The sequence below is a fragment of the Leptonychotes weddellii genome, chromosome 10 (genome assembly GCF_054177405.1).
Source record: "Leptonychotes weddellii isolate Sample4059 chromosome 10, ASM5417740v2, whole genome shotgun sequence".
NCBI lineage: Eukaryota > Metazoa > Chordata > Mammalia > Carnivora > Phocidae > Leptonychotes > Leptonychotes weddellii.
In genome coordinates, this window is record NC_138378.1 from 12,364,923 (window position 1) to 12,379,218 (window position 14,296).

General features: G+C 43.7%; 1 protein-coding gene across 1 annotated transcript in view; it reads right to left on the reverse strand.

The window, feature by feature from the left end:
- Nucleotides 1-14,296, reverse strand: part of EYA2 (EYA transcriptional coactivator and phosphatase 2) — a 209,175-nt gene that overhangs the window by 61,997 nt on the left and 132,882 nt on the right. Inside the window, exon 8 of the mRNA XM_081832260.1 lies at nucleotides 5,547-5,689. Within this exon, the coding sequence (XP_081688386.1) occupies nucleotides 5,547-5,689 (143 nt within the window). The remainder of the gene's footprint in view (nucleotides 1-5,546; nucleotides 5,690-14,296) is intronic.

Below are 14,296 nucleotides of genomic sequence, written 5' to 3' on the forward strand. Positions count from 1 at the left end.
CTGTTCACTGCAGAGCCAAGGAACCTGCTGGGATTTTGCTTCCTTCTCTGTGTGTCCAGCGTCCTAATCCCAGAGCCACTTTCAGGAGATCGTTCCTCCCATTAAGGTCATGTCTTTCCTGTGGTCCTTCTCAATTAAAATCATGCCATATCCCGGTTTGTTCACATGGGAGCCATGCCTGTCTGGAATAACTTTTTGTTTTTGCAGGAGTTTATTAATTGCTTTAATTCTTTTCTTGTTTCCAATGATGTGTCTTCATTAGAATCTCAAATTCGGCCACACTCTCTGTATCAGAGATGTTTCTCCTCGGTGACAGAATGTTCCAGTGTGCACTGGATCATCTTCAGGCTCACTGCAGAGCTAGTATCCTGAGACGTCCTTTTATCGCATTTCCAGGCGAGATCCACCGTTTCCTAGATCCCAAGTCTCTCTCTTGGTTTTCTTTTCTTTCTTTCTTTTTTTAAAGATTTTATTTATTTTATATTTAAGAGAGAGCAAGTGAGCACAGGCACGAGGCGGGGAGGAGTGCAAGTGGGGAGGAGCAGAAGAGGAGGGAGAGGGACAAGCAAACTTTGCGCTGAGTGTAGAGCTCAACTTGGGGCTCCAACCCAGGCACCCGAGATCATGACCTGAGCTGAAACAAGACTTGGATGCTTAACCAGCTTAGCCACCCAGGTGCCCCTCTCTCTTGGTTTTCTTCCTTGTTTTGCTTGAGTACATCCTTAAGCTGCTTCTTCTGAAAAGGTGCTTAGAAAGTAGAATTCCTACACATCTGATCTATCTTGATTTTGCTTTATGGAACCTCTGGGGACAGAATTCCAATTAGAAAATAATGTCCTCTAGATGTTGGAAAGCATTCCTCCATTAGCTTCATGTCCAGTGTGACTGGTGAGAAGTGTGATGTTTCATTGATCTTCAGTCCTATGGAGGTTTTGCTTTTTTTCCCCACTTGGATACTTTAGGATCTTTATATTAGCAATCCTCAAGTTCCATGAGGATATACCTAGGTGTGGCCTTTTGGCAGTCATACTCTTTAGCACCTAGCATTTTCAATCTTATTTCTTTAAATGATTTCCTCCTACCTTTTCCACTGTTTTCTCTTGCTGGAATTTCTGACAGTCAAATTAGACATTTTTTGATGGATAAGGCTTATAACTTAAAAAAATATATTTTCTATAATTTTGTCTTTTTGATCTGTGTTCTGGGGGCTTTCTTAAACATTTCCTCCCAACCCTTCTATTAAGCTTCTGATTCTGTCATTTTAAAACTTTCCAGTGACTCCTGTTTTGTCTCTGAGTAATTCCTTCCCAAGAACCTCCATTTCTTGTCTTATGGATTCAAGAGCTCCTTTGGATCCTTATAAGAAAACCAATCATCATTTTCCTACATTCCTGTTTCTTAAATTACCTGTCACTGTCCTATTACCTTATCCCGGCCTTATTTTTCACATTGTTGGTTTTCCTGGTGATCACTGCGTTTAAGAGCAAAGGGCCTGACTGTGTATATAGCTGGTGTTGGGGGTGGGAGCCAAAGGCACCTACGCAGTCTGCCATCTCGAGTGGGCCATCCTGGAAAACTCTCTGGAGGTAAACAGCTGTACTTACACACGGGCCTTTGCCATACTTTTAACAGGAAAGGGAAGGGTGGTCTGTAGGAGGAAAAGGTCAGTTAGTGCAGGGGTTTTCAAAGCAATCAGCAGATCTGAGTGTTATTTTGTGAGTTTTGGGGTCTAGTTATAGTTATGTGTGCGTATGTGCTGGGTTATGGTGTTAAGTGTAGTTCTTATTATGGGTCACGGTTAAAAAAAAAAAAGTCTGACAACTACTGTTTTTAAGGAGGGCTTCTGGGTTTCAATATGCTAAGTCCTAGTTTATCTGAACTAACTCAGTTGGATCAGTGAAACTGGGAAATTTTGGTAAGGAAATTTTAAAAAATCAGTGAATATTTTCAAATTGAATGCTGACTCCATTCATTGACCTACTACATTCCCTCTGAAGAAGAAAGTTTGTCTCCCTCCCCTGCCCTAGATCCATTGTGGGTAGGTTCCTGGTGGCTATTCTGCACGTGACCCTACTCCTTAGCCCACTGTGGTTTGGGCCAGGGAAAGCCCCTAATCCCAATGGAGTCAGAGGCCTTTCCTTGGAAACTTGAAATTGGAACCTAGAAAGACATTCCTCATCTTTGAATGGCAGTTGGCGGCCACGTGATCTGAAGGGCAGGGAGGGCCAGTCTCCAGGGAAGAGAGGGATGAAAGATGGAAAGACCACCCCACACTCTTCCAGGACCTGGTTTCAGTCAGAGGCAGAGCAAGGCTGGAGGAGGGTAGAGCCCAGGAACCAGTTCGCGCCTGCGCTGAAAAGATACCGCGGTCGGTCGGTCGGTCGGTCGTCGGTCGGTCGGTCGGTCGTCGGGGATTCTAGCACCTGCGCTGTGCTGCGTGGGGAGCGAAGGCGAAAACGCACTTCCTTGCCCCGTCTACCTCCTGCTTCCAGTATCTTGCTGACACTCCGCTGTCCCCTGCCCTGGGGTTCTGAAAGAATCTTGGTATCCCTAAAATAACTTCTGCTTTTTCACTTAAGCTAGCTCAAGTTGGTTTCTGGCACCTGCAGTCGAGGGATTTTAACTAATCTACACTCAGAAGTTCTCTCCTTTCCACTTCTCTACATAACTTCTCTCTCGTGGGCTTCCGTCATTAGCAACACCGCCAAAGACTCAGGAGGGGTGACCGGGGCAAACCCTCCATGCTGACATTAAGCATGGAAGTGAAACACAGCTCGCACCTTTTCAACTGTTCTTGCCCAGCAGTTCTTTCCTCCGGAATCGAGAAGCAGAGGTTTCCAGAATGATATTGCCCCATAATCCCCGACTTCCACGCCACCCCCGCTGCCTTCTCAGTTTAGCGGAAAATGTCTCTCCACCCCCACCCCTACCAAGAGCAGAAGCCACGTTAAGTGACTGAATAGTGAAAGAAAAAAAAAGACATTAATGTATGCACTGCTCTTGGTGATTTCCTTAGATCTGCACGTGAAGCTGCAGGAAATCCTCAGAAATAGGGGGAGGCAGAAAAAGCAAAGACAACCTGAGGCAAACGGATTTTCTTCTAGCCTTTTGCAAAGGCCTAATCCTGCTGAGGGGATAGTGTAAAGTCTCCTCGGTATTGGAAGGAGAGGGCTTCGAGAATTAGAGGAAAAGCGAGAACAAATCCCTTGGCTGGGAGCCGTCCCATGAGCAGTGAGGATGCTAGTTCCGTGGCAGGTCCCCAGGGGGGCAAGCTCTCAGCGGGGATGGCTGCTGGTCTACCTCAGGAGGCTGACCAAGGGCAGGAGACAAGCGCGGTCTTCAAAATATTCAACACCTTCTGGGACAGCTGGAACAGACATTGGCCATAAACAAGAACTACCAACCCGACTGGTGAATACTGGCTAACTAGTACAGCTCTACTAGTGAGCGCTGGCTAAATCTCGATAGCCCTGGGGGTGGGTATTTGTTGTTGGGCACCCAGCATCCATCCCGGCCCGATAAGAGCACTCTGGTTTTCTTTTCCCCTGTGTGCTCTCTTGGTGGAACTGTCAATCAAGGGCAAGCCTGAGCCAGGCCAGTGGGATGCTGTCTCCTTGGAATCAGACACTATGTCAAGTGGCTCTAGAATCTCACACAGTTTACTCTCTAGTAGAGGCAGCATTCTCAAGGTTCCCGAGATTCCTCAGCACGGCCTGTGTTTGTTACTGTTCTTCTAACCTTGGTTTTATGACTTTCTCTCCATGTTGTTCCCTCTCAGTAAATTCCATTTTACTTAAGTAACCAGAACTGGTTTCTGTTGCTTGCAACCAAAGGATTGTATCTCCTACTCCAAGGTTCCCATCTTCATTTCTACACCCAGTGTATGGCACGGAAACCCAGAAGTCCAGAGCCTGGCTGGACTCTCATTGACCACGGCGGGTACTGACAACGAGGAAGGGAGGAGCCACCACCTCAAATCCTGGACATGAGGGGCTCTTATTCTGTCTTCTGAGACCACTTGAGCGCTGAGATTCTCATACCATTCTGGGGGCAAGGGGCCCCAATAATGAGGTGGAGCTTCTTAACCACCCTGATGGGATGGGGGCTCAGAGACAAAATTACATTGACTTTAAGGAAATGATGAAAATGGTATTTCTTAACACATCTGAGTTTGTGGGCTGAGCTTTGTAGTTGCTGCACACATTGTACAGGATTATGAACAGAGATGGGATGGTGATGCATTCAGATCCCTTGGCATGGACCGGACTTTGACAATATTGCCCATACACCCATAGTGCACTCAAGCCAACAGATCTGCCCTCCTATATTTCTGCCTTTGGTGAAGAAGTATGAACTAACGAACATGCCCATTTTTTTCTCCCTAGATATTGATCGGTTGCTTCCATCTGTTTTTTGGGGCATCTGTTTTGCCTCTGTCCCCACTAGTACCCTTCCCCCCTTCTCTCATGCACGCGGTTCTTTTTTGTTTGTTTGGGAAAATGTCAGTGCTTGACCAATAATTCTCCACTTGCTTTATTACAATAAAGATTGGCAGACCAGCCCTTCTCAGCCTGGGCTGTGCACTGGAAATCGCCTGGGGAGCTTTAAAATATTGATGCCTTTGTCCCTCCCTCAGGGAATTGGATTTCACTGGTCTGGGGTGCAGCTTAAGAATGATGGTTCTCAGTGCTCCCCAGGAGATTCTAAGGTGTAGCTCAGGTTGTGAGCTACTGTCTAAGAACTCCCTTGCGATGTGTACTTATAATTAGTCTGGGATGGGGCCTGGGCACCTGCATTTTAAAAAGCATCCCAGGTGATACTCTTATGTAGCCAGGGTTAAGAACCCTCTAACCCAGCTGGGAAGGTCCACTGCCCACTGGTGTCTTTACCAGGGCCGCTCAAAGTGTGGTTCTCAACCCTGCTGCATCAGTACGTTCTGGTAACTTGCCGGAAATGCAAATTCTCAGCCCCCTTCCCCCCTCCCCGCCCCTGAATCTACCGAATTGGAAACTCTGGGTGTGGGGCGCAGAAGTCTGGGTTTTCATGGGCCTCCAGGTGATTCTGCTGCTGCCTACATTTGAGAACCTGTGTTTTATGTTATTTCCTATCTCCAAGGTCACTTTTCCTAGCCTGGTCTGTCAACAGTGCTTCCTTACGGCCAACACAATTCTCTATCTTTTTTTTTTTTAAAGATTTTATTTATTTATTTGAGACAGAGAGAATGAGAGACAGAGAGCATGAGAGGGAGGAGGGTCAGAGGGAGAAGCAGACTCCCCGCCGAGCAGGGAGCCCGATGCGGGACTCGATCCCGGGACTCCAGGATCATGACCTGAGCCGAAGGCAGTCACTTATCCAACTGAGCCACCCAGGCGCCCCGCACAATTCTCTATCTTCCCATCAAGTGTTCTTTCCTCCATTATAGAGCTTTGTGGACACAAAGGGCCATTCTCCCCTGTGTGCGTGGACAGAACTCTGCTCCCCACGCTCCTGTTCTGGCCACAGGTGGAGATTACATTCACCCAGTCAAGCAGGCAGTCTGGAGTTACCTCGATCTCATTGTCCCCTGCTGGGGATGGGTCACTGCTCCGCTTGGAGCGGCCTCGGAGCTTCCCGTCGGAGGCCCGGTGCGGCCTGTCTGCGTCTCCCTCTTTCGCTGGCGTGGAGGGACCGTTGTGTGTGTTATATTCCCCTGTGCAGGAAAGGGAAGGGTGGACATATCAGAAGCTCTGCTGAGTGTCTCCTCCCAGGAAATATCACCCCACCAGAACCAAGCTAGGCCCCATAGGCAGCACAAAAGGCAAAGATCTCATGGAATTAAAACTGCTCTTGATGGTCCCCTTGGCTGCCTATTCGTAACCATTCACTCACGGAGCAAAGATTCACTGAGCAGGCATAGCCCCAGGCACTGCTTCTCACAGTACTTAAATTTTAGAGGGAGGAACGGGGCGTTAGACAAACAAGTTAGTATCTAACACGCCAGGGGAGGACACGTGTTACAAATGGGATGGGGAGGGGGATGCTGGGAGGTTACTAACTGCTACGGGGCTAGTCAGGGAGGGCCTCATGGATAAGGGGACACCTGAGTGGAGCTCTAGGGAAGTGAGGGTGGGCGGTTGGGGGAGCTGTAGGGACAGTGAGCAGAGTTTTGTGTTTGCAACTCTCTATTTCCCAAAGCCTGAGGATAACCAGATGAACAGAAGGAAGAAAATCAGTATTTAAAAGGAGCAGGGCAGGGGCGCCTGGGTGGCTCAGTCGTTAAGCGTCTGCCTTCGGCTCAGGTCATGATCCCAGGGTCCTGGGATCGAGCCCCGCATCGGGCTCCCTGCTCCGCGGGGAGCCTGCTTCTCCCTCTCCCACTCCCCCTGCTTGTGTTCCCTCTCTCACTGTGTCTCTGGCAAATAAATAACAAAATCTTTAAAAAAAAAAAAAAAGGAGCAGGGCAGCAAACTTCTCTATCTTTAAGAGATGCCCAGCTTGGGGCGAATGGGAGGGGAGAATTCTCCGTGCTGCTTTCCCTATGTGGCTTGCTCCATTCTCTATTAAAAGCACAGGGCTGGCACTGAGGACACGTCAGTAAACGATCTGGACTGAGTTCTGGCTTGACCCACATATATGCCGGGTCAGTGAGAAGATGCAGGGCAGAAGGCGGCCACCTGCTTCCACTGAGCTGGTGCTTCTGGGAGGCACAGAGAGGCTGCCACGCTCATGCCCTCAGGCAACTGTCTGATGACCAGGCATGAGTGAGCAGCACCCTCCTGGGACCCAGGGTGCAAAGCCAGTATCCGAGCTGTATTGTTTTTTTAAGCACAGAAGTTTGAAATATGTGGCTTTTTATCAGAGTTTATTGTCTTTATTGAACTCATGAAGTGGGATGACGTCCATCTGTGTTACCGTGGACACTCATGGTAGAGGCAGAACTAAAGTCTGGGCCAGTCCCTGTCGCTAGAATGACAGAAGTATACGCCGGAGGGGAACTGGGGAGGGCACCCCATCCTGCTCTCTCATTTTACAGCTGCTGGGTATAGTTCCCAAATGTATCCTGACAACTTCATCTCTCCTTCCATAATCACCAGTTCTTGAGGATCATTAGGAGGAAAATGCTTTTGTCTAAAACTGCTTGGCAATGGACTGATATCTTTCCCTACCCTGGAAGGACGATTTCCCTCCAAAACCCAAGGCACTGAACTTGGTTTATTTAATGTTTCTACTTCTTAGCAGACTAAGGACATAAGAAGAAAAGGTTTGGTTTTGAGTTGTCAGGACTGCGGGGCCATCTCCAACTCCCAGCATTTTCAGGACACAGCAGGAGAGATTCCCAAATGTCCATCTTGCAAAGACTTTCTTCTGGAGGGTGGGGAATACGCGTTAGAGAAATTCACAGATGCTTTAGAGTTGTAGATAACGTTTATCCTGATTCACCTGGTAGTTCTAAGGTTACGGGGGCTTAGAAAACATGTTGACCCCATCAAAATCCAGGCAAATATTATTAAAAAGGGGGGATATACCAGGCATCTAAGAAATGTGTAAATAAGGTGTGGGGGAAGCCAATATATTAAGATTCTCCCAGGGTGTCTGGGTGCTCAGTTGGTTAAGGTCTGCCTTTGGCTCAGGTCCTGATCCCAGGATCCTGGGATCGAGTCCTGCATGGGGCTCCTTGCTCAGTGGGGAGTCTGCTTCTACCTCTCCCTCTGCCCCTCCCTCTGCCCCTGCTCATGCTCTCTTTCTTGCTCTGCTCTCTCTCTCTCAAATAAATAAAATCTTTAAAAAAAGAGTCTCCCTCCCCGCCCCTAAAAAAGCAGCCCTTTCCCCTACCTTTTACATTCTTGAGAATGAAGTGTCAAGATTCAAGTTTCACAGTCAGAGGTACACAGGCTAAAGCAATTTATGTAAACTTTCTTTGGAGTCATTTCACTCTTTTTCTTTCTCCCTCCTTACACTTTTACATCACCTCCAAGAGTTTCCTTGTAATCCCTTTGTGATCTCTTCCTCCCAACCCACTCCCCAGGCGATCACTGATACACTTTCTCTCACTAGAAATTATTTTGTTTTTTCTAGAGTTTTAAATAAATGGAATCACACAGTATATATTCTTTTTTGTCTGGCTTCTTTTTTTTTTTAGTATATGTGCTGCTGAAGTGAACACCGGCTTCTTTTTTTTTTTATTTTAAAGATTTTATTTATTTATTTGACACAGAGACAGAGACAGCTAGAGAGGGAACACAGGCAGGGGGAGTGGGAGAGGAAGAAGCAGGCTCCTGGTTGAGCAGGGAGCCTGATGTGGGGCTTGATCCCAGGACCCTGGGATCATGACCTGAGCCAAAGGCAGACACTTAACAACTGAGCCACCCAGGCGCGCCTCCCCCCCACCTTTTTAAAGATTTTATTTGTCTGGCTTCTTTCAGCCAGAATAATTGTTTTGTGATTCAATCCACGTCACGTATATGAATAGATCATTCCTTTGTGTTGCTGAGTCCTATTCTATTTTATGGATATACCACGCTCCATCTGTTCACCTGTGGATGGAGATTTGGGTTGATTCTAGTTTGGGGATGGAATAAAGCTGCTGTGAACACTCACACATCAATCCTGGTATGCATGTAAGCTTTCTTTTTACCAGCGTGATTACAAGGTCATGTGTTGAGTCGAAGTTTGACTTTTTAAGAAACTGCTAAATTGTTTTCCAAAGTGGTTGTACCATTTCACACTCTCACCAGCGGGGTAAGAGAGTTCTAGATGCTCCACATCTTTGCCAACCTTTGGTATGGTCAGTCTTTGTGATTATAGCCATTCTAAGGGGTACACATTGTGGATTTAATTTATACTTCTCTAATGACTAATGATCAGCATCTTAGTTATGTACTTTTTTTTTTTTTTTGACATCCCTGTATCTTCTTTGGGAAAGTGTCTGCTCAAATATTTTGCCCATTTTATTACTGAGTTGTTTGTTTTCTTAGTCTTGGGTTTTGAGAATTCCTTACATACTGCATGTATGTGATGGTTAATCTTGTGTGTCAAGCTGATGGGCTGGTAAAACATTATTTCTGGGTGTTTCTATGAGGGTGTCTCCAGAAGAGATTAGCATTTGAATCAGTAGACTGAGTACAGATCTGTCCTCACCAATGTGTGTGTGGGGGGAATGCATCCCCCATTCCATTGAGGGCCCAAAAAGAACAAAAAAGGCAGAGGAAGGGCAAATTATCTTTCTTCTTGAGCTGAGATGTCCATCTTTTCCTGCTTCAGACATTGGAGCTCCTGATTTTCAGGCCTCTGACTCAGACTGAATTGCTCTACTGGATTTCCTGGTTCTCTGGCTTGCAGAAGGCAGATCATGGGACTTGCTGATCTGAGCCATTTCTTACAATAAATCTCTTATCTCTCTCTCTCTCTCTATCTTGATATTAGAGTTTGGAGAACTCTAATACGACATACTTTATCAGATACATGCTTAGCAATTACTTTTTCCCAGACTGTAGCTTCTCTTTTCATTCTCCTAACAGTGTCTTTCAAAGAGCAAATGTTTTAAATTTTCGTGAAGTCAATTTATGTAATTTATTTTCTGTCTGGATCATGTCATCTATGAGTACTCTTTGCCTAGCCCAAGGTCACAAAAATTTTCTGTTTTCCTTAGAAGTTTTATGGTTTTATGTTTAGGTGTATGATCTATTCTATGTTGACTTTTTTTATGTCATGTGAGGTATGGACTAAAGTTTTTCCGAATATAGATATCCAGTTGTTTCAGAATCTTTTGTTGAGAAGACTATCCTTTCTCCACTGAATTGTCTTGAAACCTTATCAAAAATCACTTGTCTGTATACATGTGCATTTATTTCTGCATTCTCTATTCTGGAACATTGATCTACTTGTCTATCTTTATGCCAATACCATACTGTCATGATTACTGTGGCTCTGTAGTAAGTCTTCAAATCAGGTAGTGTTAGCCTTTCAGGTAGTGTTAGCCTTCCAGATTTTTTTCTGTATCAGAGCTGTTGAGGCTATTCTAATCCATTGTATTTCCCTATGAAGTTCAAAATCAGCTTGCTAATCTCTACAGAAAAGAGTGGGATGTTGACAGAGATTGTGTTAAATATATAGATCAATTTGTGGAGAAATGACATCTTAATAATATTAAGTCTTCTGAGCTGTGAGCTCTTTCCATTTACTAAAGTCTTCACTTCGTTTCAGTAGCACTTTGTAGTATTAAGTGTACAACTCTTGCACATCTTTTGTCAGATTTATTCAATAGCATTGAATATGAAATGAAATGAATAACACTGAAATGAAAGTATTCAATGTTTTTTGATGGTACTGTAAATGGCATATGAAACTATCCTATTTCCAGGCACCTGGGTAGCATAGTCAGTTAAGCGCCCAACTCTTGGTTTTGGCTCAGGTCGTGATCTTAGGGTCTTGAGATCAAGCCCCATGTCCAGGTCCGCGCTTAGCACAGAGTCTGCTTAAGTTTCTCTCTCCCTCTGCCCCTCCTATCTGTGCTCTCTTAAATAAATAAATAAATCTTTAAAACATATCCTATTTCCTATTACTTGTTGTTACTATATAGAAATACAGCTGATTTTCATATATCCACCTAGTACTCTGCAACATTGCTAAACTCACTTTTTAGTTTTAGCTTTTTAGTAAGTTCTAATTTTCTACGTAGTGATCATATCATTTCACTTCTTTTCCCTTTATGAAGTTTTGTTTCTTTTCCAATATGGAGCCTTTAATTTATTTTTCTTGCCTTATTGCACTCGCTAGAACCTCCAATACAATGGTGAATAGAACTGGTAAGAGTAGACATTTTTGTCTTGCTTCTGATCTTGGGGAATAGCTGTAGGTTTTTTGCAGCTATCCTATTTTAGTCAACTTGGGCTGCTATGACAAAAATGTCACAGACTGGGTGGCTTAAAGAGCAAAGATTTATTTCCCACATTTCTGGAGGCTGGGAAATCCAAGATCAAGGCACTGTCCAATTTTGTTCCTAGTCAGGGTCTTCTTCCTGGTTTTCAGATGGATGCCTTCTTGCTATATCCACACATGGTGGAGAGAGAGAGAGATATTATCTCTCTTGTGTCTCTTCTTATAATGGCACTAACCCCATTCATGAGGGCTCCACCCTCATTACCTAATTACCTCCCAAAGACTCCACCTCCAAATACCATCACTTTAGGGATTAGGGTTTCAACATATGAATCCGGAGCGGAACACAAACATTCAGTCCGTAGCATGCCTTTTTCTAATAAAGTGTTCCCTTCTATTCCTAATTTGGAATTTTTATCAGGAACAGGTGCTAAATTTTGTCAAATGCTTTCTCTGCATCTATTAAGGTGATGTCTTTTTTTCTTCCCAGTTAATTAATTATGGCAGGTTATGTTGATTTTCAAATTTTAAACCAACTTTGCATCCTTGGGACAAATCCCACTTGGCCATAATATATTATTCTTTTTTCATATATTGCTGGACTTGATTTGCTAACATTTTGTTTAGAAATTTTTTATCTGCACTTATGGGGATATTGGTCTATAGTTTCCTTTCCTTTCCTTTTTTAAAAAAGATTTTATTTATTTGAGAGAGAGAGAGCACGAGATGGGGGAGAGTCAGAGGGAGAAGCAGACTCCTTGCTGAGCAGGGAGTCTGATGCGGGGCTCCATCCTGGGACTCCAGGATCATGACCTGTGCCAAAGGTAGATGCCTAAATGACTGAGCCACCCAGGCGCCCCTAGTTTCCTTTTCTTATAATGTCTTTATCTAGTTTTGGCATCAGGGTCATGTTGGCCTCATAGAATGAGTTGGGAAGTATTCTTTCCTCTTCAGTTTTCTTGAAAATTTTTGTAGAATTGATAGTTCTTACTCAAATGTTTGATAGTCTTAATCAGTGAGGCCATCAGAGCCTGGTGATTTCTTCATGGGAGGATTTCTAACAAAAAATTCAAGTTATTTAGATGTAATGTATGGGGATTAACATAAGAATAAAAAAAAAAAAGAAAAAAAAATTCAAGTTATTTAATAGATGTAGGCCTATTAAAGATACAGATCTGTTTAGGTCATCTATTTCTTCTTGAGGGAGTTTTGGAAGTTTTTGTCTTATAAGGAATTCATCCATTTCATCTAAGTTGTTAGATTCATTGGCATGATGCTGTTCATAAAACTGCATTGTTGTCCTTTTAATATCTGTAGGGTCTGTAGTGATGTTACCACTCTCATTTCATTGGTAATTTATGTCTTCTCTCTTTTTTCTGTATTGGCCTACCTAGAGTTTTATCAATTTTATTTATCTTCTCAAAGAATCAGCTTTTGGTTTCACTGATTTTCTCTCTTGTTTTTCTGTTTTCAGATTTCACTGATTTCCATTCTGGTCTTTATTGTTTCCTTTCTTCTTCTTACTTTGATTGTAATTTGCTCTTCTTTTTCTAGTTTTTTAAGGTGGGAGATGAGGTGTTTGGCTTGAAATTTTTCTTTTCTAGCATAGACATTTGTGCTATAAATTTTCCCTTATGTACTGCTCTAGCGACATTCTACAAATTTTGACATATTGTGTTTTCATTTTCATTAAGTTCAAAATACTTTTATAAATTTTCTTTTCATTTTTTTCTTTGACCCATGGTGTATCAGTCAGGGTTCTCCCAAGAAACAGAGCCAACAGGATATATGTAAATATATATATATAAGAGGAGATTTATTATAGGAATTGGCTCATGACGTTATAGAGGTCAGGAAGTCCCATAATCTGGTGTTCGCAAGCTGGAAAATCAGGAAAGCCAGTGGTATAATTTAGTCTGAGGCTGAAGGCCTGAGAACTGGGGGTAGGGGGAGTCTGGAGGGGTTGGGCCCCACTGGTGTAAGTCCTGGAATCCAAAGGCCTGAGAATCAGGAGCTCCAATGTCTGTCCAATTATCTTTTTAGATAATCTGCATCATACTGAAAAGTTTGAAAAGAAAAGAGCCCTTAAGCAACCACTACTAATTTGTTTTTTCTCTTGAGTAATGTCAGATGTTCAGATTTTGCCCTCTACCTTAGCAAATTGCCCTGCAATCATCTGTAAATTGTTGGGACTTCGTATAACTGCTAATGCATATCAATGCAGGCTGGGCTGGAGGCTGGGGTGGAGAAGAGCATCAGGATACTCTATCCAGGCAATGCAGAGAGGGAGCGTGATCTGTTGGTAATATATAACCCTCCTGAGGCTCTGGAATTTGGAACCAACCACTCAAGGAGATCCTGGATAATTTCAAAAGTGGAGTTTTTATGGGAAATTTTAAGAGAGAGAGAGAGAGAGAGAGTGTGTGTGTGTGTGTGCGTGTGCGTGCGCACATGCATATGCACACATGCATGCTTACATGACCTTCCTTTATAACAGACACTGGGGAAAAGAAGCAAGAGACCTCGGTTACAGCTGACAACTATTTATGTCATTAGATTTTATGTGAGCTTGTTAGACACACAGTAAAAACCATCTCAACCACTTATTGTTGAACCTTAGACCAAGGGATAAAGGAAGAACAGGGGGAAACAGTAAAGAAAAGTTTCAAAGAGATACAATGAGCCTTTATGTTTGCTCTTGATGGGGAACAAAGATAACCTTCCCACATACCCCAAACTCTTGGGAAGTAAGATTTGGAATCTAGTTCCAAATTATACATAGACAGTGGCATCTACTTAAGGATTTCCTGCTTATATCTCCTCTCTAAAGTCAGTTGGAGTGGCCACACTCTGAAAACCAGGATGGTCAAAGATAATTTAGTACTATGAGACAAAGAAAAGTTTGTTAAATTTCATACCCTTCAAAGAAAGCAATTTGGAAGTTGTTACCTAGGTACCATGCATTCATTAAATACTGTGATGAAATCACAATGACAAAAATCAATGTTCAAGCCCTAAACTTCCTTAAAAATTGACTTAAAAGGGGCGCCTGGGTGGCTCAGTTTGTTAAGCATCTGACTCTGGATCTCAGCTCAAGTCTTGATATCAGGGTCAGGAGTTCAAGCCCTGCACTGGGCTCCACTCTGGACGTGGAGCCTACTTAAAAAAAACTGACTTAGAAATATCTGGCCATGTTATCCCCATTTGCCACCAAACCAAGGATAATTAACTTGTCCCCAGTGATGGAAAACATAAGGGCTAAAAGCAATAGCTGTACCAAGAATCCCAGGAACAGAAGAAGTTAGTCTCAACTGTTCTTTTTCTAACCGTCAACCAGTAGTGTGGAATGAATGTCCACACACTGTCATGTTAGCTTAGCTTCTACAAGCCCCAGAGTATCAGTGGGTTCTGAAAAACCCACTGAAAAGAAAACAGAACA